At 35.7% G+C, this 25,511-nt stretch overlaps 1 protein-coding gene across 1 annotated transcript in view; it reads left to right on the forward strand.

Annotated features, from left to right (window-relative positions):
- The window catches only part of LOC140745896 (homeobox protein Hmx), a 34,178-nt gene extending 9,799 nt beyond the window's left edge, over positions 1 to 24,379 (forward strand). Inside the window, exons 3-4 of the mRNA XM_073077847.1 lie at positions 12,209 to 12,309; positions 23,126 to 24,379. Of these exons, the coding sequence (XP_072933948.1) occupies positions 12,209 to 12,309; positions 23,126 to 23,769 (745 nt within the window). The 3' untranslated portion in view covers positions 23,770 to 24,379. The remainder of the gene's footprint in view (positions 1 to 12,208; positions 12,310 to 23,125) is intronic.
- Positions 24,380 to 25,511: the final 1,132 nt, after the last annotated feature.

Genomic DNA, 25,511 nt, shown 5'->3' on the forward strand with positions numbered 1-25,511 from the left:
GGTTTGAATAAGCGATGAAATAATATTAATTATTGTGCTACTGTGGGGTATGGGTCTCTTTTCAAAGTTTAAGCCACAGTCCACCACGCTGGCCAAGTGCAGATTGGAAGACTTCCTTGAGAATATTTTTAATTTTCAAGTGTGTAGGTTTCTTCAATATGTTTTCCTTCACTGTTTAAGAAGTGATAATAAAACTCTAATATGCACATAACTTACTGCCTGGGATTCGAAATTCAGATGTCCTAATTGAGAGGGCAAGTTACAAACCACTAATCTACTACTGTTCTTTAGTTTATCCTTTAACAATGAAGACAAATGTTATGACGTAATCTAACGACTTACAACAGAATTTGCCAATCTGTTACGAATCAACGGTTTACATTTTAATCAAAGATTTCAACCCTACCATATAAGAAAATCTTTGGTACCATCAAATACCACCGCAATTTTCTTCAAACTAAACTTCCTAAACCCACAAACAGTGTTATTCCGCTTAATCCACGGCCCACCAAACGAAATAAAAACAAAAACCCTCTGCCCTTATCCATTTAATCCGTATGAAGAAACATCATTACCCCATCTAATCAACGGGGGTTACAAGTAGTTTCCCCTTTACAGGGTAAAAACGACCCTTTTATCTTGCAACACTGCGTAAAACTCGGCGGAATGGGCAAACGAGGCTGGCAACAAATTGGGACACGTCACCCGTCCTGTACAACATGACAGTTGAGGTCCGTCTAGTGACATTTCGACCGCTTATTTTGATTAACGTTGTTCAAACTTTGAAGATTTGGTTACGAAGCCAATATTTGTAAATAGGGGCGGCTGTTACAACTTTGAAGATCAAATTGGCGATATTGAAAGTATAATTATTTAATTTATGAAATGAATTGCGCGGGAATTAGAACAGATTCAAATTTTATTTTTAAATGTCAATAACGTACTGGCTAAATAACATGAAAATAAAAGTATGTATTGAAATAGTATGCATCATGCAGGGCCTTCGAAGTATGTTTTTAAATATTATATTTCTCAGAATCATAGATTAGTAAAGATTACTCACTCCTAACAAGAAAATGTACCCAGTTTTGAGAATTGAAATAGTTGCGTAAAAAAGTTTTGCCACGTCTCCGTGCTAAAATGTCCCTAAAATATTTGAAATAATTATTTATTTATTATGTAAATTACGCAGTATTAGTTATTTATTCGTATAGTATCGTATTAATTCATATTTGTCAAGAATTAAAAAAAAGAACTTACTAACAAGCCATTTGTGGCTTCATACAATTTCAAGGCGGCGAAGTATCTTTACTAATCTATGCTCAGAATATTAAGTGTACGATAACATTGCAGTATAATTATTTACGTCATCACATCTATGGCCATATTTATTTGCCAATATTTTTTTATGTTGGTATCACCGATTTTGGACTATCTATTACCAAGTGATTTAATCCGATAATCAACTACATAACTATGTGTATAACAAAAAGAAAATAGTTTGTTATATACCATCTCCACATAAAGAAAACATTACGTTGATTGATGTCAACGAGCACAGATAAAAAAGACATACATAATCTGTATCGTCGTTTTCAAATAGGTAAATAAACTTGCAAACAAATTGGCTGAGAGAAAAAAAATCTGTAAGCGTCCCGTTCCCTTAATTACGCCTACGGTGACGGCGGACATTTTCCTGCGATGTAAACGATCTGTCATTGTTGGCGCCTTTTTGTTGACGTTTCAATTTTTTTCTTTTAACTTTTTTTTTCTACACTGTTTTGTGTACGGTTTACGTCTTAGTGAGCTAATTAAGTAATTTTAGAAGAAAAATACGAAACGATTGTCGAGGGTTGTTTTTTAAAAATTAGGGGAATGAAACGCTGAGTTTATTTCTTAATTAAGCGATTTTAAGGCCTGAATAAGCGAAATAAGATTAAGATTCTTTGAGCTTTTATATTTGTAAAATCTCATTGTGTTGGAATTATTTGTCCAAAGTGAGCGCTTTGATAAGTTTTTAGGACCAAGTGTCATGCAAAAAGCTCAAATAAAAAAGGTTTTAAATATGTTTTAAGTAGTATTTTAATAATTATCTGGCATACCGCGCTTTACTACTTTATCACAACAGCATTCAAATTCTTTTTATAGACATACAGATAACATAAAGCATAAAGATAACATATAACATAACACATAAAGCATAGCAAGTATAAAACTTTTATAGATAAAACAGTATGTCAATAAAGTTGTCAAAACCTATGGTCAAAAAAAAAATCATAGACAATATGTGTCAAGAATATCAGTAAACCATAAACCACCATTTTATTATCTACTTCACAAAACAATATACGAAAATGGAATTCGAACCACACTATTCCGTGTTTGATTATCTACAAATCTTTCTGTCTGTCAGTGGAAAGCCCTAAAGCCTTTGATCCCCATTGTATGTTCTATACGTTATTTACGACTAGCTTTGTCCCCTGACTTCGCTTGATCTTAATTTTTCCTTTGGGAGAAAAAAGAGTTGATTGAAATGTATTTTTGAAATTCATAGATTTAGATGTTAAGGTTTAAAAAAAATATTAGGATTTTAGAGTTTATAGATTTTTTATACACACTTATCGTTTCATGTGCAAATAAATTTGTGAAGAATATTAGAATATTAAAAAAACAACAAAAAAAATTTAATGGATATAATTTTTTTATACTTTTGTTAATTATAATAATGTATATTTTATGAATATACCGATAGTAGCTGTATGTACACACTATATTTTATTAAATAATGTGAAGAATTAAATTTTAATTACCTTAATTAAAAATGTAATCACGAGGTAAAACAATGGTGTAGATGCTACGACAAGGTCTACGAAGTCTACGAAACTCGTAGAGGTTGATATTGGAAATCCAATCGTAAAAAATGTAATACTTTTTTCGATATATGTTTTTTCGACATACATATCTATTTATTGAAATACTAATTAGTATGTAGTATACCGAATAGTAAATGTTTATTGCGCATATAACCATTTTTCTCAAACCTAAAGTTAACAGGGTTAAAGACCTAAGGTTAACCACAAAGAGTTACTGCCTCTTAAGTTAAGGTATTATGCGTTACCATACGCTTATAATAGACCACAGCAGCGCTTAACACTGCTTTTGTTAGGTACAAATAAGTATGGCGGTGGTGCCTCAGTAATCAAACTACTCTTTTTTTTATAATATAGTAGTAGCAAACGAGCATGCAGTCACCTGGTATGAGTCACGATGGTAAGTAGCTACTGCCGCCTATGGACATGCGTAATCAAACCCAGATAGAATTAGATATTCCTACCTGAGGTCGGCCACAGATGCGCCGCTACTCCTGAGGACTAAGCTGGAATGCCTCGGAAAAGTATGTAACTCTATCTACTCTACAACATAAGATAACTTCAAACCCCTTTCATAGTTTTTTCTATTATCCCAAAAAAACTACTTTTTAGATACCTTCTCATGTGAAAACATATCAAACATCACGACACATTGGCTCAACAAAAATATTTACAGTGAAAAGATTAGGTGCATCTTCACACGGCGTGGCTACCCCTTATAAAGCAACCCTAAATGGCTCTATAATAATAACGGAAGCACCCCAAATCTTGCAAATACCGTCAAGACTCTTAGGGTGGTTCTCGCCCCCTTTATAAGTATAAATTATTTAACGTCTGCTTTGGTGGTCCAAGTTATAAGCGACAGCAGGGTTGGGAGTTTTGTAAAGTCGAGTTATAGGAGAAAGCGGAAAATAAATAGATTCTATACATTATATTGGAAAATCTTAAGTATATTAATGATAGTTTTAGAAAAGTGCGAGTTATGTCTTTTCATCCGAATAATCTAAAAAGTAAAGTTTTCAAGACTAGTAATTAGTTAGAAAAAAATTGTAGCATAGTGTACTAGACCCTATAAAGTGTACAGTATCAAATAAGTTTACGATTTATTAATGAATTTTAATAATATTAAGGACTCTTAATATATTATTTGTCTAAAAAAATAACCATTGCAAGTTCACTATTGGAAAACGTCGTCCAATAATATCCTACTGCACTTATGACCGCGAATAACAATGATTTAACCGCAGTTAAAAATTAATTAATTGGTTTAACAGTCTAATTAGTAAACTTAAATAAATCTTTACATATTTATGTTCACTAAAATAATTAATACTTAAGTTTCTAACTTGGACCAAGCCTCAAATACTCTCAAGTTATATACGCCAGAATTCCTTAAACAAGGGGAAGTGTTTATGTTCTTATCCGTTTACACTGATTTATATCGGGGTTCTTGGGGTTTTTGGGGTTTTTGGGGGTTTTATAGGAATCCTTACATTTTGTAGCGTTATTTGATGTACGGGTTTTGAGAAAAATGTTAAAGATTGTAAAAATATGTAGCGATTATTAAAGATATCTAAAAATGTTATAAAACATTTTTCGGATTTATTGACGATAAAGTTTAGTTATGTATTTTAGTACAAGATTTTTTTCCAAAAACGATTCGTGTTCTTTCTTTCTTTTATCTAAAAATAACAAAGATCTTTCACGGATTTATGAAACATACTTTATACTTTTTCCAAATAATAAGAGAAGCAGTTACACCGATTTAGTCGTTTTCCAAAATTTTCTCTTAGTGTAAATACAGATAAAAATAATAAATCAGTTGAACAACAATCTGAGTGTGATGCAAAAAAATAATTTAGATTGCGAAACCTTTTAGCGCGACATCTCCCCTCGCTGCTTTCATTCAGCCAATGCCGTCATATAATATCGACAGTTAGTTAACCTTACACTGGAAAAATGGCTGTTACATTGTCGTCTCGACCTAGGAAATAAGTGAAAAGGTATCTCCAGAAGCTTTTAAGCGCGTCCGAGAATACCTCCCTATCTGTGAAACCAACAAAAGGCTCCCGCTTGCACGGACAACGGATACAACTAAACACTTGCTATAAAAGAAAGTACAAACGCCATTATTAGTAACAAGCGCAGAGTGTCGGGACGACGCGCCGCGGCAAAAAGAGTAAACTTGCGACGCGCATCGATTTTTATACCCCTCGAGGGAGGCGGGGTCACGAATGGGCCAATCAGAGCGCGGTGAGCCGACCAATCACGTCACGTTCCTTTCCGCTTTAAAAGGAAGCAGTACTTTCGTGTAATGGAATTTGAGTTTGGAACTTCTCGGATTAGTAGCGGGCGATGCAAATTGGTGGAGCCGCCGCGATTTTGTACAACCCTATTGACTCGGTTTAATATCGGTTTTTAAATTGGACTGAATGGAATATATTTATGGAGTGGAGAATATCGTTGCTATGGATTTAATTTGACGGTTATGTAATTGGACGGTAGTTTGTAAAGATATTCTTTGATAACGGATTTACGAGTATTATTTTGTTTATGGTTGTTACACATTTTTAGCAAAGTATTTGATTATTTTTTTTATTTTTGGGTTTCAGTTATTCGGAAATACGATAAAATATGATTGATTAGTTTTATAGACAAATAATTTTAAATACAAAGTTTTCAACATTGTATGAAGTCATATTTTTATTATAAATGTTTTTGGAATGTTTTGATTCATGTTTACTGTAACATGTTCACCTACGCCTGTAGCATACATTACGGCATGAGATATATAAGGTCGTGGGTTCAATTCCCGAATGAATGAACATACTTCAAGATTATTTATGGAGATGTTAATTTGTAATTTATACTAAATTAATGTATCTACTTAATTAATTAAAAATGACCCTCGTGGCACCGCAGGCGGCATTATCGGACTGACACGCAGAGGGTTCCGGGTTCTATTCCCATCTAGACCGACGCCTAAATGATTAATTTGGATTTATGTTCCAACTTTGCTCGTTTTTACACGACTATGTCAGAAGGAGAGTAATGTTTTTGAACGTATTTATGTCTCATTCTTTGGCACGTTGCAGCCCAAACGGCTAGACGTATTTTGACATATGACGTGTCGTTGGATTCGTCTAAATTGTGAAAGTGACATAGACAAAGATACATAGTTTTTCTTAAATATGGCCCCTAAGAGAATAAATAGGGGGTGAGAATTTTTTTTTTATTTATCAATATGTGTATCAATCATTTAATTGTTTTAAAGCATTTGGTTTATTGTTTTTTATAATTATTTCTGTAATAACCAGTTATTATTTATAAACGCAGGCTTTTTGAAAATATGGCCCCTGCGAATAAAAAACAGAGGGCGGGGTGGTACTTTCTTTTTATTTATTAATATGGCTAGTAAACACTGAATTGTTTTAAAGCTGTTTTTTTATAATAATTTGATTAACTACAAGATATTGTTTTTAACGCGGATGTAACCGCGGGGTCACAACTAACGTTACAAGTTACATATTTAGTTTGTAATAGGATAAAAACCTATCGAGATCGAGTACATTGAAGTGCATTCAAAGATTATATATAATCCATTTACTTTCCTTATGTAACGTCGAGTTCTGTTCTTAAATGACGTGGTATGGAATAGTAGGTACCTAATAATAATGTAGACGTTATTTTTTACCCGCTTGCAGAGGGTAATGTTTTTTATTCGGAGGGTAATTTTGTATATCTATATATATGTCTCATTTCTTGCCTTTTTAATATAATATAGTAGTAGCAGAGGAGCATGCTGTCCACCTGATGGTAAGTGGCTATTGCCGCCCATTGACTACTGTTATCAATCCTAGATAGGATAAGGTATGACCTGAGGTCGGCCACAGATGCGCTGCTACTCTGAGGACTAAACTGGAAAAGTATGTCTCCCTTACCACACCCTTCAAACCAGGACACAGCAGCGCTTACTGCTGTTAGACAGAAATAGCCGCCGAAGTCGAACCACAAAGGGTTCTACCATCTTCGTACGCCCTACAGCCCAAACGGCTTGACGGATTTTAACATATGAGGTGTCGTTGGATTTGTCTAAATTTTGTGACCGTCAGAATGGCCGGTCACTACCCATATTTTACATCGAATTAATTACTAAGAGTTGCTACCTAGTTGCTACTAGTTGTTATTAGTTGCTACTAATTGCTACCTTCGATTAAAAAAAGATAAACTACTTTTTAAGGTGACCGGCCATTCTGACATCAGGATGGCCGGTCACCTATCCAGTGAGTAGAAACTACGCAAATGAATAGAGTTTTTTTGTAATCAATAGTTGCTACCAAATTGCTACCTTCATATGCATCGTATTGGACTTCATAGCTTTTAAGGATAAAAAAATATTACGGATTTAATATAAGAGGACTAAACGCCTAATACGCCTGTATAATTAAAAGAGAAAACCCGAAATTAAACATATTATTCTTATACATTATACAGGCGTTTAGGCCTCTTATATTAAATCCGTAATATTTTTTTATCCTTAAAAGCTATGAAGTCCAATACGATGCATATGAAGGTAGCAATTTGGTAGCAACTATTGATTACAAAAAAACTCTATTTATTTGCGCAGTTTCTTCTCACTGGATAGGTGACCGGCCATCCTGATGTCAGAATAGCCGGTCACCTTAAAAAGTAGTTTATCTTTTTTTAATCGAAGGTAGCAATTAGTAGCAACTAGGTAGCAACTCTTAGTAATTATTTCGATGTAAAATATGGGTAGTGACCGGCCATTCTGACGGTCACTAAATTTTGGAAGTAACATAGGCTATAATTTAAGCAGACGGGCTTTTATTTTTATAATTATTACTTGTCTCTTTTTACAATATTGAATAAACAAGCAGACCACCTGATGGTAAGTAGTCACGTCAAGCCAACCAACTCCATTTTGATCATAAACCAATCATATCTCAAGCCAATTACAAAAACGTTGCCATTTCAGAGAAAGTGATAAATAAGTAAGTCAACCGACAATCAAACCGATGTAATGTAATGTAATGTCGCCAGCGTTTTGGGGACTCTACCAAGGGACAGCAATTTGGATGAAGCTTTTTATATTTAATTTATTTTTCATAACTATTTTAAAACCTGTTTTATTAATATTTTTTGTATTTCTATTAGGTTAATATTGTTAATAATTTACTTTGTAATTGACAATAAATAATTAAGCAATCAAACCTCATGACTCATATTTGCTTTATGCTAAAAATAGGTGTGACGGCGGTACCTCCATTCTGAATCTAACCTTTAATACATAATAATACTTATATAAATAATAACAAACGCTACAAAAACTACTTATTTCCAGCAATAGTGAAGCATAAAATAAAACCTCTCCTTAAACACTTGCAAAGAAATTCTTTGAAACGTTCCGATGTAGGTATTTTCCCATTTCCCTATGTATTCATTTGTACATTCCCGGTGGGATAGCGCTTGTACAGGAATGTTAAAGGGTGATAACGATTGGGAATATAGTGGTTATATCGTAACACTACTGTATTTTATAGATGACTCTTCTCCATAACGAAACATCTAGTGAAGTGGTGGTAGATGTAATGACACTCAAAAGTGCTCTGCAATGAACCTATTTTGGTAAAAAAATGTTTTTTTGATTTTGATTTTTGATTGGTGTTGAGAAGGAAAACAGTGATAGTTATATATCTGATAGGGTTCTATTTCTGATTTTTTCAAGTATGTTTGCGTGTTAAAAAAATTGTTGGTGACGGAAAACATCGCGAAAGAACCTAGATTACAGAGTTCTCTAAAAAAAAATTAAACATGTGGAATTTATCAATCTGCACCTGGTGGACTGGTGGACCTTGCCTTCTCACTCTAAGAATAGATAAATACTTTCTGATTGGTAATAAATATTTAGTTTCTACAACAGGATTTTTTGATTACCCATTTAAAACTAAGTAGAATTGATTACAGGTGTCACGGGGCGGTAACCCACTAACCATCAGGTGGAATACATGCATGCATTTGTTACTCCAACTTTATAAAAATGTTACAAGTACTATTCTCATTATAGAGGAAACTTAGAAGTGATCTAGAAAAGTTAGAATCTTTATGATAATATGCCTAAGCATAAACATCAAACTAAAATCTTAATGTTAAACTCCCATATGCTAACTACGTTTTTTAGCTCGAAAAATTCGATAAAAGTATTAATACAATATAAAGAAAATAATATATACGAGGGAATATTAAGTTTAAAACTACAATATTTACATAAAATTTACTAAAGTGCTTCCGTGCATTGCAACATTCAAATCTGAATACAAAGAATTACTTAGGATACACAAAATTCGCTCAAAGGAACCCTAACAATAAGCATTAGTAATAATAAGGATACATCATAATATAAATGCAAGATTCGAAGCGGCGTAGACAGCCGTAGCATTTCGTAGACGTTTCGTAGCTCCGTAGCGCACCGAAGATCTAGCGTAGGAGCTCTCTCCATCTCAGAATTTGTGTACAATAGAACTTAGATATTGCAAGGGATGAAATATAAAAGAAGAATATCATATAAAATTAAAAAAAAATATTAATAATAAAAGTGATGGAACTTTTTGTGGTTTAATTTTAAAGGCAATGTCACACCCATTATATTTATTATATTTATTAGTTTGCCTTATAAAACCAATGTTATAAGTTATAAACTGTTTTGCTTTAGTTTAACATAACCTTTATTGTGTAAGGCACATTAGGCGTTCCCGCTTAGTTGTCAGGAGTGCCTATGGACGTTTGAATCGAATCCTCTTAGAGTTATAGATTACAGATAATATTATCATGGCAATCAATAAAATAAATCTTGATAGGATAGAACATTTTATAAAACACTAGCTGACCCGGCAAAAGTTGTGTTGCCATATAAATAAAAATATCTTAAGGGTGAACAACCCTTATCACTTAGGGCTATGAAAAATAGATAGTAGCCGATTCTCAGACCTACTGAATTTGAAATTTGGTGAAAATCGGTAAAGCCGTTCCGGAGGAGTACGGTACCTAACATTGTGACACGAGAATTTTATATATAAGATAATTATATAAATTGAATGAACCTGAAACCCATAAAAATATCACAAAACTATTACAAAGACGAAAAATTCCGATAACTCTATAAAATAAAATAAAATAAAATAAAATAAAATAAATAAATAATCTAATTTACACCATTTGGAATATAATGAATTCCAGATAATTAGTTTCTGATCTATGATTTGTTGACATTTTTAATGACATAAAACCTATTTTATTTTTTTATTAGTGGATAGCCACGTGTTTGGCCTCAATCTCGCCTGATGAGGCCTATGATGTGGCACGCTTGCCTAGAAGTAGCCTATTCATTATCGATTTGAAGACTCCTAGATTATATTTATTAGGAAACAGCCGGTACGGCATTCCACTCCTTGAATTTAGATAATATTTTTTTAAATAATTATTATAATCTTTAATTATAATAATTAACAATCATTACTGTACATTATGTGCGTATTAGAAATTAATTATCACTTGCTTAAACGGTGATGGAAAACATCGTGAGGACACCTGCGTACCTGAGAAATCTTAAAAAAAAAGTTATGTGAAGTCGAAGGTATGTGAAGTCTACCAATACGCACTTGGCCAGCGCGGTGGACTATGGCCTAATCCTTCTCATTCTGAGAGGAGACCCGTGTCCAGCAGTGGGACAGAAAGGGGTTGATGTTGATGATGATGATGAGGATGACGATGATGATGATGAAAAATCATTACTGATTTATAAGATATTAAACTACACATATCAAGTTACAAACACGAATCTTGTATCATAAAACAATCTATCGATACGAGCACATCACTATCGCAGTTCCCGAGAGTGCGGCGCCAATCCGCTTTGTTCTCGACAATCGATATTGTACCCGCTATCGTGGATAGCGATCGCTGTTTACCGATTCTCGATAAGTGAAGTTGTTTATTTACTGTAAACAGAGTCAAGAATATGTGTGTTTTTTGTATGTGGAGTATTAAAAATGTGTGTGAGAAGTTGTATTATAGTTTAATATAATATATATAATTTAATAAAGGATTGTCTATCTGTATAAATAAATAAAAGTGAAAATTAAATCTAGTAAAAATATATAAATTTTGTAAAAATAAGTAATATTATGTTTTAGTAAAAATATGATAGTTTTAAAAAACTAAAAACCACGCTAAGATCGCATAAAATACCGCTACACCTGAGAACTAAGCTGGAACGCCTCGGAAAAGTATGTCTCCCTACCACACTCTTAAAATCAGAACACAGCAGCGCTTAACACTGCTGTCATTAGGCTGATTACTGATGTCCATGCCATAGGCGGCAGTAGCCACTTACCATCAGGTGGATTGCATGCTCGTCTGCTACTCCTATGTTGTAAATAATAATAATAATCACTAATAATAAGAGTCAAAAAGCCTATGCGGACTACCTTTGAATTTAAATTCATTTTTATATAAAGCTTATATTTCGTAGGGTTTTTTTAAATCCTAACTTAAAAGATTAATTTTAGTCATTTTTAATAAACCTTTATATTTTGTAAGTTTTCAAACCTAACTTTACTTTATCTTTTATCTTTTAAGATTCCACTCCATAATCATTTCCCAATCGATACCCATAAAGAATAGAGTGCGATCGTTTCGAAGTGAAAAAGCTTGTTTATGTCATCGGAAAGTGTTCACGAAATGGGAAAAACGCTCCAACTATCAGACACAAAGTGATTTATTACCTTCCGTTCGGTATTTACTATTATTTACTTTATTTTTAAGGTTCTGTAGGGTAGAACGGAACCCTGTTACTAAGCATCCGCTGTGTATGTTTTTTTTTTATTGTAAAGGTGGTAGAACCCTTTGTGGTTCGACTTCGGCGAAACCACCGGCACACCTATTTCTGCCACATAACAAGTAAAAGCAGTGTAAAGCGCTGCCGTGTTATGGTTTGAAGAGTGTAGTAAGGGAGACATACTTTTCCGAGGTATTCCAGTTTAGTCCTCAGGAGTAGCGGCGCATTTTTAGCCGACCTCAAACAGAAATATCTAATCCTGTCTGGGGTTGATTACAGTTGTCCATAGGCGGCTGTAGCCACTTACCATCAGGTGGACTGCGTGCTTAACTGCTACTCCTATATTACAAAAAAAAACACCGTACACAAGGTCAAATAGTTCCACGGGACACTATTGTAAAGCCGGTAGAACACGCAGAAGGAAACTATGTAATAGGTAACACTTGACATTTTTGCAAAGTATGTAAATGTTGATTTGTTTCAGATTGGGCCTGATCTCCCAGTGGAGTGCACTTGCCGGTAGATACGGCGGTTTCCCCGCCCCCTGGTACTGGCAGAGGCCGCATGAACGGACGCCACCTAGAGGTAACTATGCTCAAAATAAAGACTTGGAGTTTCATCATCATCAACAACCCATTACTGTCCCACTGCTGGGCACGGGTCTCCTCTCAGAGTGAGAAGGTTTAGGCTATAGTCCACCGCGCTGGCCAAGTGCGTATTGGTAGACTTCACATAGCTTTGAGATATTTTTTTAACAAATCTCTCAGGTGTACAGGTTTCTTCATGATGTTTTCCTTCGCCGTTTTAGCAAGTGATAATTAATTTCTAATACGCACATAACTTTGTAAAATCAGAGATGCATGCCTGGAGTTTGAACCTCGGACCCGTCGATTGAGGGGCCGAGTTTCTTAACTAGTATGCTACCACTGCTCTCAATAGGATTAGAAAATAGGATTATTAACTTTACAGAATTAAAGAAGTGTTTACAATTATTAAAAAAGTCAATATTCGATAATATCTCTGAATATTTCGACCAGAGAATTATTATAAAAATACAAAATGCGATTACTTAAAAATATAATCAAAATTTAACGATTTCTGGTAGGCATATTATCAGATATCGAACGTTAAGTCGATGAGCCATTGGATAGATATATTATGAATGACGGGCGTAAATCTGTAATAAATTACATTGATTCTCTTGGAGTCAGCAGTGGGAAAGTAATAAACTTGTTGGTCGGTGTACATAAATACATCCAAAAATCGTATAAGTCAGACTAGCTTTTACCCGCGGCTTCGCATGGGGTTAGAGGTTTTCTGTATCCCTCGGGAACGCTACTTTTTTTCGGGATAAAACTTAACATAAACACCTTTTCTGAAACCCTGACAACCTGAGTTCAAAATTTCATGACAATCAACTATGTAGTTCAGGCATGAAAGTGTAACAAACAAACTTACATTCGCATTTATAATATTAGTTATGTAAGGCATAGGTTAGTAAAGATACTTCGCCGCCTTGAAATTGAATGAAGCCACAAACGGCTTATTTGTAAGTTCTTTTTTTGAATTCTTCACAAATAAAAACTTTTTTAGAGAAAATTTACGAATAATTAACTAATACTGCGTAATTTATATATAAATAAATAATTATTTCAAATATTTTAGGGACATTTTAGCACGGAGACGTGGCAAAACTTTTACGCCACTATTTCAATTCTCAAAACTGGTGACGTTTTCTTGTTAGGAGTGAGTCATCTTTACTAATCTATGTTGTTAGGTTAGGTTTCTTTTATTTTTTTTATTATATAGTTCGGAGTCCTGGTTTACATTTTTCTTTTAATATCATTTACGTTTCTACGTTTCATTTACATGTACTTTACTTTACATTACTTATTTATGTTATCTCTATTAATCTTGTCTTCTAATATGTCACAAAGTGTATTTCTACTTATTTTGTTAGGTTAGGTTATGTCAGACTAGCTTTTACCCGCAGCTTCGCTCGCTTCGATTGGAGGTTTCTATCAACCCAACAACAGTTTTTTTTCGGGAAAAAAGTTACCTATGTCCTTTTCTGATTCCTTGACAACGTGTATACAAAATTTCATGATAATCGGATATGTAGTTAAGACGTGAAAGTGTAACAAACAACATTCACATTTATAATATCAGATATGTTAAGTTAAGTTATGTCAGACTGGCTTTTGCCAGTGACTTCGCTCGCGGTCATAGGTTTCATTTATTACTTTTTTTTACGTTACCTTTTTTTTAAATAAAAGGTACCCCATATTATTTTATGAAAACCTGAAAACGTGTGTATAAAATTTCTTGATAATCGGTTACTTAGTTAAGATGTGAAAGTGTAACAAACAAACTTACATTCGCATAATATTAGTTAGGATACAACAACGCGGGCGCCGCACTTTTAAGGCTACATCGATTGTGGTCGGGTTACCGTGATTTTGAAGGGTTGTTAGGTCACTCGGTTTAAAGGGCTTAGTACTATCCCCTAACCACTAGTGTTCAACGTTAAGTTCACGAAAATTTATCGGTACGGACGAATATATTTGTCAAAATTGTATATTGGTTATCAACGCAATCATTTCTTGGTTAAATTGTTATTTTTGTATTCGATTTAAGCAGTAAAAGAGCTTACAGCCCACTTGATAGGAAGTGGTCACCGTCCATCTGCCGTCTGTGACATACTCCATATAGAAAAGGGGGCCTACCACCATCTTTTAAAAATCATCATAGTTCAGATAAAAAATATTTCCTCCTTAAAACAGTAAAATTTTCCGTCATACACAGTTGAACAAACTTAAACCCTTATTATTTTTTCGCTTATCCATTGTATAAAACGAACTGAACTTGTTATATTTTGCTTAAAAAGTTAAATTTCCTGTGAAAGAAGTAAAAGTATGATTAAAGTAATATTGTTTTAAGAGATGGTAGTAACCCCCAGGTTCTACCAGAAGCCGACCACAGATGCGTTGCCACTTCTGAGGACTAAGATGGTCGTCTCATATGTAAGTGACGTAAAGTGCAATTTTTATAATATAGGAGTAGCAGACGAGCATGCAGTCCACCTGATGGTAAGTGGCTACTGCCGCCCATGGACATTTGTAATCAACCCCAGATAGGATTAGATATTCCTACCTGAGGTCGGCCAAAGATGCGCCGCTACCCTTGAGGACTAAGTTGGAACGCCTCGGAGAAGTATGTCTCCCTTGCCACACCCTTCAAAACGGAACACAGCAGCGCCTAACACTGCTGTTAATTAGGCAGAAATAGGTGTGGCGGTGGTGCCGCCGGAGTCGAACCTCAATCGAATCATAATCCTCATGTTAGGTTAAGCAACATCATTTGAAGGCGGTAGAACCCTTTATGATTCAACTCCGGCAGCACCACCGCCACACCTATTTCTGTTATAACAGCAGTGTTAAGCGCTGCTGTGTTCCGGTTTAAATTATGTGGTAAGGGAGACATACTTTTCCGAGGCGTTCCAGCTTAGTCTTCAGGAGTAGCGGCGCATTTTTTGGCGACCTCAGGTAAGAATCTCATCTATCTGGTGTTGATTATGATGTCCATGAGCGGCAGTAGCCACTTATTATCAGGTGGACTGCATGCTCGTCTGCTACCCATATATTATAAAAAAAGTGTGCATTATGAAAGTATTGATAAAAAATCATTATATTGAGTTTAAAAACACGTCGCCCATAGACATCTTATCTGAGGTGAATAATCTTAGATAAGGTTACACTTCCACCTGAGGTCAGCCATAGATACATTGTTACACCTGTAGACTTAGTCACTCCTAGGAACACCTTAGATAACACTTCTGGTATTAGGCAGAAATAGGTGAAGCATTGGTGCGTCACGAATCTAACCACAAATAACCTCTCTTCCTTTGGGAAGTCGGTTAAAAATAGAACTAGTTATTCGAGGAATATACATCGATAAATTCTATGATTTTACAGAGGAAGTAGCTTAGTTCTAAATATTAATTAAACGTCGTCTTTCACTTGATGTTTTCGGCTCAAAAGCCTGTGACCGAGTTTGCAGCTACCTTGCATTTTGATATAACACGAAATTGGAAGTTTAATTACTGATTTTAGAGGAAAATCTATCTCCATTTCGTAGTTTAGTAAAGGCGAAATATAAATGCCCTATAAATCTATATAATTTTGACACTCAAAGATCACCGTTTATCAATTTTAGTATAGTTACTAGAAATTCAACAGTTGAGTTTTCAGTTATATTACTTCTTATTAATCAACCGTTTCTGTCCCACCGTTGGGCACGGGTCTCATTAAGAGTGAGAGGGATTTAAGACATAGTCCAGTACATCATCAACCCATTACTGTCTCACTACTGGGCACGGGTCTCCTCTCATAATGAGAAGGATTAGGCCATAGTCCACCGCGCTGGCCAAGTGTGAATTGGTAGATTTCACACACCTTGAGATTTTTTTCAAACTCTCTGGCAGGCCAGTTCTTCACTGTTAAACAAGTGATAATTAATTTATAATACGCACATAACATTGAAAGAAAGAGAGGAGGCCTAGGATTTAAGGCTCGGAGCTTACGTATAACGTAACTATGTAGACCAATTCGAACATCTGGGAGGAAACCAGTGTCCAGAGATAGGACAAATGATAAAAATATGATGACAAGAAATAAATGAGACTTAATTATGCTAAATCACGCGAAAACATATTCACACGAAAACCACCAAGCATTACTAATTAGCATAACAAAATACAAAATTAATAATCGCTTCAAAACGTAAGTAATTGGCTGTATCGCGAATTTGTCAAAACAGTTACCCGTCTGTCTGTTAAAACAACTTTGTCCTTATTTAAGGCTCTGCTACAGCGAAACGAATGCGAAACGAAAGCTGTCCGAAGCGATTCTGTGGTATAGTCCGCGTAAAACTGCTAGTCCGCTCTGAAATTGTTGCCAGGTGTAGTCATACAATTTGCTATGGCGACGCGATTCATTTCTATATTCAGAGCGGACTAGTAGTTTTACGCGGACTATACCTACTTCCATTAAATAGCAATGAAGAAATAAATAAATAAATATAGTTCAAAAAACTAAAAAACACGCTTTTGTGATAAAATCAACTAAAAAGCTTTCGGTACTCTATTTCATTCTTTCATACATGCAGGGTAAGATAAGGATGTATGTTGATCTCTTTCTACTGAAAAACGGAGTTACTCACTGACAAACATACTCGTACAAGTGAAGCTAATATAAAGCGTCTAAAAATAAAAGAATTATTGAAGTCTTAAAGGCAGTGGTTTGACGGGTAACAAACTTTACGCCCATTGCTAGTGTGAAGTTCTGTTCTGTTCCATGATACCAGTGGAGGGTGTGGATGCCTATACTTACATATGGGACGACCATCCTACTCCTCAGGAGTGGCAATGCATCTCTTATCGGATTTACATAAAAACCTTTGCTTTGAAAGGGGTAGAACTCTTTGTGATTCGTCTCCGGCGGCGCCATAGCCACACTTTTTTTTTATAATATAAGAGTAGCAGACGAGCATGCAGTCCACCTGATGGTAAGTGGCTACTGCCGCCCATGGACATCTGTAATCAACCCCAGATAGGATTAGATATTCCTACCTGTGGTCGGCCACAGATGCGCCGCTACCCCTGAGGACTAAACTGGAACGCCTCGGAAAAGTCTGTCTCCCTTACCACACCCTTCAAACCGGAACACAGCAGCGCTTAACACTGCTGTTATTAGGTAGAAATAGGTGTGGCGGTGGTGCCGCCGGAGTCGAACCACAAAGGGTTCTACCACCTTTAGAGACCTCTGGTTTGAATGATGGGGTAAGAAAGACCAACTAAGTCCTCATTGGAGATTAGAATGGTATGGTAAGATTACAAGATTAGAATTCTATTCTGTCGGACACAGCTAAGCTGGAATATTTCGGGAAAGTATGTCTCCATTCATCATCATCAACACATTTACTGTCGCACTGCTGGGCACGGGTCTCCTCTCAGAATGACAAGAATTAGGCCATAGTCCACCGCGTTGGCCAAGTGCGTATTGATAGACTTCTCATACATTTTTGATATTTTTATAAATCTCTCAGGTATGCAGGTTTCCTCACGATGTTTTCCTTCACCGTTTAAGCAAGTGATAGTTAATATTTAATACGCACAATTTTGAAAAATCACAGGTACGTGCCTAGGATTTGAACCTCGGACCCCTTGATCGAGAGGCCGAGTTAACCACTAGGCTACCACTACCTTTACGTCTCCATTAGACATTGCACTTTGTAAACAAATAAATAAGCCAAAATCTCGTCCCACTCGCTCCGCTGTAAGTGTGACAGCGGGTTGAAAGCGAACAAGCAATCGTCATCTACTGCTCCCTCAACCCCACTCATTTCGCTTTAATTTTCCAAAACCCATCTCAGAAACAAAGGCAGCGCCATTTCACGCGGCTAAAACCGACCGAACAATGCTTTTCTACCATCCGCCTACGATTATCTACGTATAGCAACACTGGAATGTCAAACATGTAGCCGTCCCGCTCGCACGCACGACCCGTGTGACATAGTGATGTGATATTTAGGCGTTTTATCCGCGGATCGTTGATCCGAACTTTATGTATGATTTCTTTCATTGTTTTTTGATGTGAAACATCTATAGCCGCACGTAAAACAGATTTCTGGCGTGGCGACGCATGCCGTGCGCAATAACTATTACCGAAGTCACTGATTAAACCAATTAAGTAGTCACGATTTGAAATAAATTCGTAAATTTTTGTATTTAATGAAAATAAATGTTTATTCAATAAATAGTCATCGTAATATTTTATTTTATCATTATGACATATTTAGTTCCTATCACAATATGTTCTTTTCTGCATATTACTTTTACAAAATAATGTCGATGTTTCACATCTGCCAGGCGTCCCGTGACGGCTCACATTTTTTTCATGATCACTTTAATTGTGTACTTAATTTAGTTTTAATTTAAGTGAAGTCAAATTTTATTGGTATCAATTTAATTTAATCACTTTTTGTTATTGTTGTTTTTATTCTGTAAACCATAAGAAAAAACAAAATTACAAATTCCTGAAACTTAGACGAATATTTTGTGCTCCATTTGTAGTATTACATTTTTTTTTAAATAAACGACATTTGTTTCACAATGGTACTGCAATTTCGTTAATAAAAGCTTTGTATCTTTAAATACTTGTAACGAACACTGTCTATATTAATTAATTTATCAAATTATCTGTTAAACATACAGTTGCGAGTCACGATATCCGATCGCAGAATCAGCAAGTTCACATCACTAAGTTCGCGCCAAAAGCAATGTCGCTACGTAGATGTCGTGCGGTTGTTTTAATTTTCGAATGCGGTTGGTTGGATGCCGGTTGTTAGTAGATTCGTACTTTATTTTGTATCGGCCCTTCCCAAGTGATGCGGCAAGTTGGGGCTGATTGCGAAAGTAGGATACAGATTAAAAAGCTTAGGAATAAAGTTGAATTGACAGTAGCGATACGACTATCTCATGTACTTAGTTGCCATAATTTTGTCAATAACGCGTTTTTTTTAAGTAATAAAAAGTAACATGCAGCTCGCCTGTTGTGTTTTTTACAATATACTAGTAGCAGACGAGCATGCAGTACACCTGATGGTAAGTGGCTACTGCCGCCGATGGACATGTGTAATTAGCCCCAGATAAAATTATTACCCACCTGACTTAGGCCACAGATGCGCCGTTACCCCTGAGGACTAAGCTGGAGTGCTTCGGAAAAGTATATCTCCTTTACCACGCCCTTAAAAACAGAACACAGCAGTGCTTAACACTGCTGTTGTTGGGTAGAAATAGGTGTGGCGGTGGTGCCGCCGGAGTCAAACCATAAAGGGTTCTACGGTTCTACCACCTTCGAACGCATATTTCACTTTCACGAAGTAACATTCGGTGATGTTTCGATTTAGGATTAAATTATTTAAAGTTTAATAATGTTTTTAAGTCTTAAACTTTATATTAATTACAGATCATTATTGGTTATTTTTACCCGACTGCAGAGGGTAATTTTTTTCGAGCGTATGTATGTCTGTCTGTCTTATTCTTTGACAAGTCCTACAGCCCAAACGGCAAAATGTAAACAGATAAATTTTAGGTAGATAAAAAAAGTGGTAGAACCCACTGAGGTTGGATTCCAACGGCACCACCGTCACACCTATTTCTGCCTAATAACAGCAGTGCCTGCTTGCCAATCTCTCTCTGCCCGATACTTTTCCGAGGATTTTGTTTTTAGAAAAATATCTCGTAAAACAAAACTCGCCCACTTAAAAACATAACTCGTTCTACAAACTGTAAACTACTTAAATGGTAAGCGTTTGTGTAAACAGCAAGCGAACGGTAACAAAGGATTACAGGGCTTCTAAAATCAATGATATCACAGCACACGGTCCAGTAAACACGACCTCTTTAGCATACGACTATTAATAACTACAAGAGATCTTCGTAAATTGGTCAACCCTTGTACAGTTGGAAGCGGGAATGCGAGCTGTTTTGAGCCTTTATAACTAGGAATATGGGTAGTATTGGTTAGTTTGTAACATGAGCTACATTTCGATTGTAGTGATTCTCACAGCGCTGATGACATTGCGTTCGCGCCCATTTCGTGTTCGATTTCGATGTTCGAATTGTTTGATGCAATTCGATACGTTCGGTGAATGCTTTTGTCTATGGTTGTCATTTTTTCTCGTGTGATTTTTTATGACTCTGATACTAGTTTTTTGGCTAAAGGTTTTGTATTGATATTTTATGAATAATTTGATTAATATTGTGAATTTAAATGCTATCGCCCATTGTTATTTTCTAGCATGGAAGTAATACTTGGAAGATATATACTCGTATATTTTCTAAGACCCAATTTGTCTCATACCGCTCATGCGCGCGTAGGGTTCCGGGTTTGAATCCCGATCAGACAGATATCTGAATGATGAATTTAGATTTCTGTGTTGGGTCTGTTTATGTATTCGTCAAATTCTTGGCACCAACAACACAGGGAATACTAGTGTGTGGTTGTGAGTGTAGAAAGCGTTTATTCTTGATACAGTTATATATTTATTTATTTAAATCTTTATTATAAATTAGAAATTGGTACAAAAGGCGGACTTAATGCTAGAAGAATTCTCTACCAGTCAACTATTGGGTTAAGCAGCAAAATACGCAAGGCGGAATTTATATGTAAAATGATAATGAATACCTATACACTTTGTAGGAATAAATATATTTATCTATATACAATTCATTCGTCCTAATAAAGCCTGACCTAGAATTACGAATCCGGCTTTGTATACAAGAAAAGCCGCGAAATTGCCTAATCGTAGGCGCGGGATTACCCCACCGCGGATTAATTCCATTAATTGGATATCAAAAATACCGATTTTATCGAAACCTGTGAAATGTAATCCTTACAAATGTATTATTTACGTAACGTACATAAACTTAGCATCTATCTGAAAGTCTAAGTTTTGAATCTATAGTCTGATTCATAATTAGGTGTCCAAAATGTAAACAAACAAATGTCACTGTCAAAATTAACAAGAAACCAAAACTTTAACAAACTCAACAAAAAACGAAAACTTTACAATTATTCACAATTAAACAAACGCGCTATGAAAACGATAATACATTCGAGTTTGATTACAATCACGAAAATGAATAACATCAGCTACGAAACTTAAAAATGACAGCACAAGAAATATCTTGGGTTCCGATTGTGTTACCATTATCACATTTTAATTTTCTACCATAAACCTTGTATTTTATTATTATTACTGTATGGAACGAAATTGAGGTAATATAAATATTAAAAATTTGAATTGATCTTAATTTATATATATTATTATTTTATTATTGTTGTATTAATTTAATATTGTCAAAAATAAGAAACTACCATTTGAAACATATTTTCTTGATAGGACAACACCTTTGTTTACATTTTGGACACCTAATTATGAATTGGACTATAGTCTAGAATTTTTATTAACTTATAGCCTAGTCAACTAGTTGAAAACGTGAAAAATAGAAATAAAGCTCCCAAACATATGAGAAATAGCTCATTCGATTCAGAGTGACGCATTGATAAGTGTACAACAAAGTAAATTTCTTTTTAAACAATAAGATGAAATAAAAATGACTTTATTTTTTGTTCATAACTCAAAAATTATTAGGAATATAGAATTATTAAATAAAGATTCTGAAGGAAGCGGAAATTTAACATAAGGTGTTTCATTTTACCGGAACTCTACCACTATTACATATTTATAGCTTTAATTAAACGCCGAACATAGATAATAAAATAAAGTTGATGTATTGATAAAAAGTAACTTTACGAAAAATTGGACATTTTCATAAAGGTTTAAAGGTCTTAAAGGTAAATTGACGACTTACATGAGGCTATCTTAGTCCTCAGTACCCTTACCAGGAGTTTTTACGTTTCGGCAAATATGACTGTTTTGGTATTTGTTTACGTATTTGCCCATACAAATTCCAATCAGCGCCCCTAGCGGATTGTGTCCGAACTAGAAAATCGTATGGGCCAATACGTAAACAAATACCAAAACAGTCATATTTGTCGAAACGTAAAAACTCCTGGTAAGGGTACAGGAGTGGCGACGCATCTATAATCAGCTTCAGGTAGATCCATATTCTATATGGAGATGTTTAAAAATTTTATGACTACCCGCGTGGCGGAGCGGTCACCATACCGGTCTGACGCGCAAAGGGTTCCGGGCTCGATCCCCGGCCAGACAGATATCTGAATGATGAATTAGGATATCTGTTCTGGGTCTGGGTGTTTGTGTATTCGTCTTTTTGTTTTGTTTAGGAAATCCTAGTGTGGCGCTGTGAGTGTAGAATGCGTTTACATATTTCTTTATTTCATAGGACGTAGTGAACACTTACCATCAGTGCATGCTCGTTTTCTAACTCAGACTTACAAAAACATGTAACTATAACAAAAAAGTTATCACTAATATGAAAATTATGTAAATCAAAAAGACACGCAAATAGGCATTTGGTATCTTGCAACCCCTTTAATTAACCCTCATATGTTTTTTCGAAAGCTCCAAATTTAACGAATGTGAAGCTTCATATCTCTTTGATAAAGTTGATGTCCGGAGGGGAAATTACTTGTTATTTTAATCAAATGATTTTATATTTCATTTATTAGAAGTTTTTATTTAATGTGCTTTGTTAATTGGTATGTGATAGCCTAGTGGTTAAGAAACTCGGTCCTTGATTGTAGGGTCCGAGGTTCAAATCCCAGGCACTTACTATTACTATTAGGTGTAAGTAACTTGTCTGAAATTTCATTAATTAATCAGTATACTAACATTTTGTTCTTTGTTACAGAAGACTCGATCACCAACGAAGATGGTTCAGCCGGCGGTTCCCCACGGCCGCGTAGTCCCCCACGGGCCCCTACACCCCCATCCCCTTCCAGATCGTCCCCCCGCTCCCCCCGCCTACACCCCGCGTTGTACCCCCAACAACAAGACCCCCAGGACTCCGACCCTGATGTTGACGAAAGCGACGACTTTGATAAAGATGAGAAAAGAGACCCCAACGCCAATCTGGGGAAAAGAAAGAAGAAGACCAGGACCGTCTTCTCCCGGTCCCAAGTCTTCCAACTCGAGTCTACCTTCGACATGAAGAGATACCTCAGCAGTTCTGAGCGCGCTGGCTTAGCCGCTAGCCTCCATTTGACGGAAACACAAGTCAAAATATGGTTTCAGAATCGTCGTAACAAATGGAAGAGGCAATTGGCAGCTGAACTGGAAGCGGCGAACATGGCCCACGCTGCGCAACGCTTGGTCCGAGTGCCCATTTTGTACCACGAGTCCCGACCCACGTCGATGCCGCACACGCCATTGCCGATACACCCGCAATTCTCCAACGAAACGGGAGTCTACTTCCCCCCTCAAGCGCCGCAGCAGCTGCAGCCGCTGCCAGCCTCCCCCGTCACGTCCCGAGCGCCGCTGTCCAGCTTAGTGTAGTGTCCGCTTCAAGCCGCTGGAAGATCAGCGGCTGACGGACCAGTTTGAATTCGGAACGTGATTTAACTTTAAAGTGGCGCGAACTAGTCATGTGAAGTGTCAAATGCCAAGCCAAATCCATAATTCTAGTGTTAAATAAGCTTTAGGAGTAACGTTTCTTTTTGGTTTTGAAGTTATACTTCTTTTGGCGTTTGGCAAAACATTTTTTTTTTTAATATGGGTCGGAGTTGCGTGCCGATGTAACACATAATTTATTTGTAGCATTTACTTTCGTCCATTGCTCGGTTGCTCAGTTAAAAATATTTAATTATTACGCCAAAGAAGTATAACTTTTTACGCTTTTTTTTCAACGGAATAGAGATGTTGATAAATTTAATGTACCGTACAAAATCGTTGTCATTCCACGTTTGTATATTATTGTATATAGAGAAATGTTTTAATATCTTTCTTGTATTTATTCTGTGCTAAGTATAGTTAATGTTGTAAATAGTTAGTAGCAATTCATGGAACTGATTAAGATGGCGCTTCTTGTGAGGTTCGTCTGAAAACATGGCAACAAAATTATTATTTAATTATATGCAAATATGAAATAAAAAAAATAAACGTCAAATTAAAAAAAAGATGGTAATTGTGACAAGCATATTAAATAAAAAAATTGAACGTTATAAAAAGCCACGTAAAAAGAGATTTTTTTACACCAAATATTAACAAAAAAATGTTAAATTTTGCTGTATTTAATATAAAGCGAGTTAATTATGAACTTAAAATAATCGCGAGTCAATTTAACAATGATAATTTCAAGTAGGTAGTAAATAAAACATAATTTTAATGTAGCTAATTTAACCCTAACAATCCTGTTTATTTGCAAAAAAATAAACTTTACATGACGTAATACTGTCTAATATCGTTTTCAAGGGTCTCTTTCCTGTCACGCAGGTTTATGTTCATGTGCTGCCACGCGTGAATCATGCTCCCATTTATAACGGCCATTTACGCGTGGATAAAGGTCACATTTACGAGAATATCTAGAGACACTTAACACAATATTTAGACAGACGCAGCCCGTGACGGTCGTGTGACAGGATATACACATTGTAATAGAATGATTTGGTTTTGTTTGCTACCGTGTCACACTCATAGGTGCAGATATAAATGCACCATATTTCGCTGCAGTCTCTTTGTGACTTGAGTGTGGTATGCATGACAAGAAAAGTACCTTTAACGATATGCAAGTGGTTCACATTTGGACCACATTCAAGACAAAAGCCCGCGTGATAAGAAAGCCCTAAGCCCTAAAGTGAAACTAATAACTAACTAAGTGAACTAATAAGGGAAACTTTTTGTACGATTACGAGAAACTTAGTGCCAAGACTTTTTCATCACCGGTTTTTATGTTTCGCTGCTGTGTTCCGGTTTGAAGGGTGTGGTAAGGGACACAGACTTTTCCGAGGCGTTCCAGCTTAGTCTTCAGGGGTAGCGGCGCATCTATGGCCGACCTCAGGTAGGAATATCTAATCCTATCTGGGGTTGATTACAGAAGTCCATAGGTGGCAGTAGCCACTTACCATCAGGTGGACTGCATGATCGTCTGCTACTCCTATATTATAAAAAAAAGACCCATAAACCCTCCAGCTGGGAATCATCTCAGGATATAATACGAGTAATAGTTAGTACGAGTAGTAGTTCTTTTACGGATGTTTTCTGCATTCGAAGTCCATTGGCTGCCATTATTAATAATCTGA

The sequence above is a fragment of the Epargyreus clarus genome, unplaced genomic scaffold, assembly GCF_041222505.1.
Source record: "Epargyreus clarus isolate Ecla_fem2 unplaced genomic scaffold, WU_Ecla_fem_2.2 ptg000002l, whole genome shotgun sequence".
Classification (NCBI taxonomy): Eukaryota; Metazoa; Arthropoda; class Insecta; order Lepidoptera; family Hesperiidae; genus Epargyreus; species Epargyreus clarus.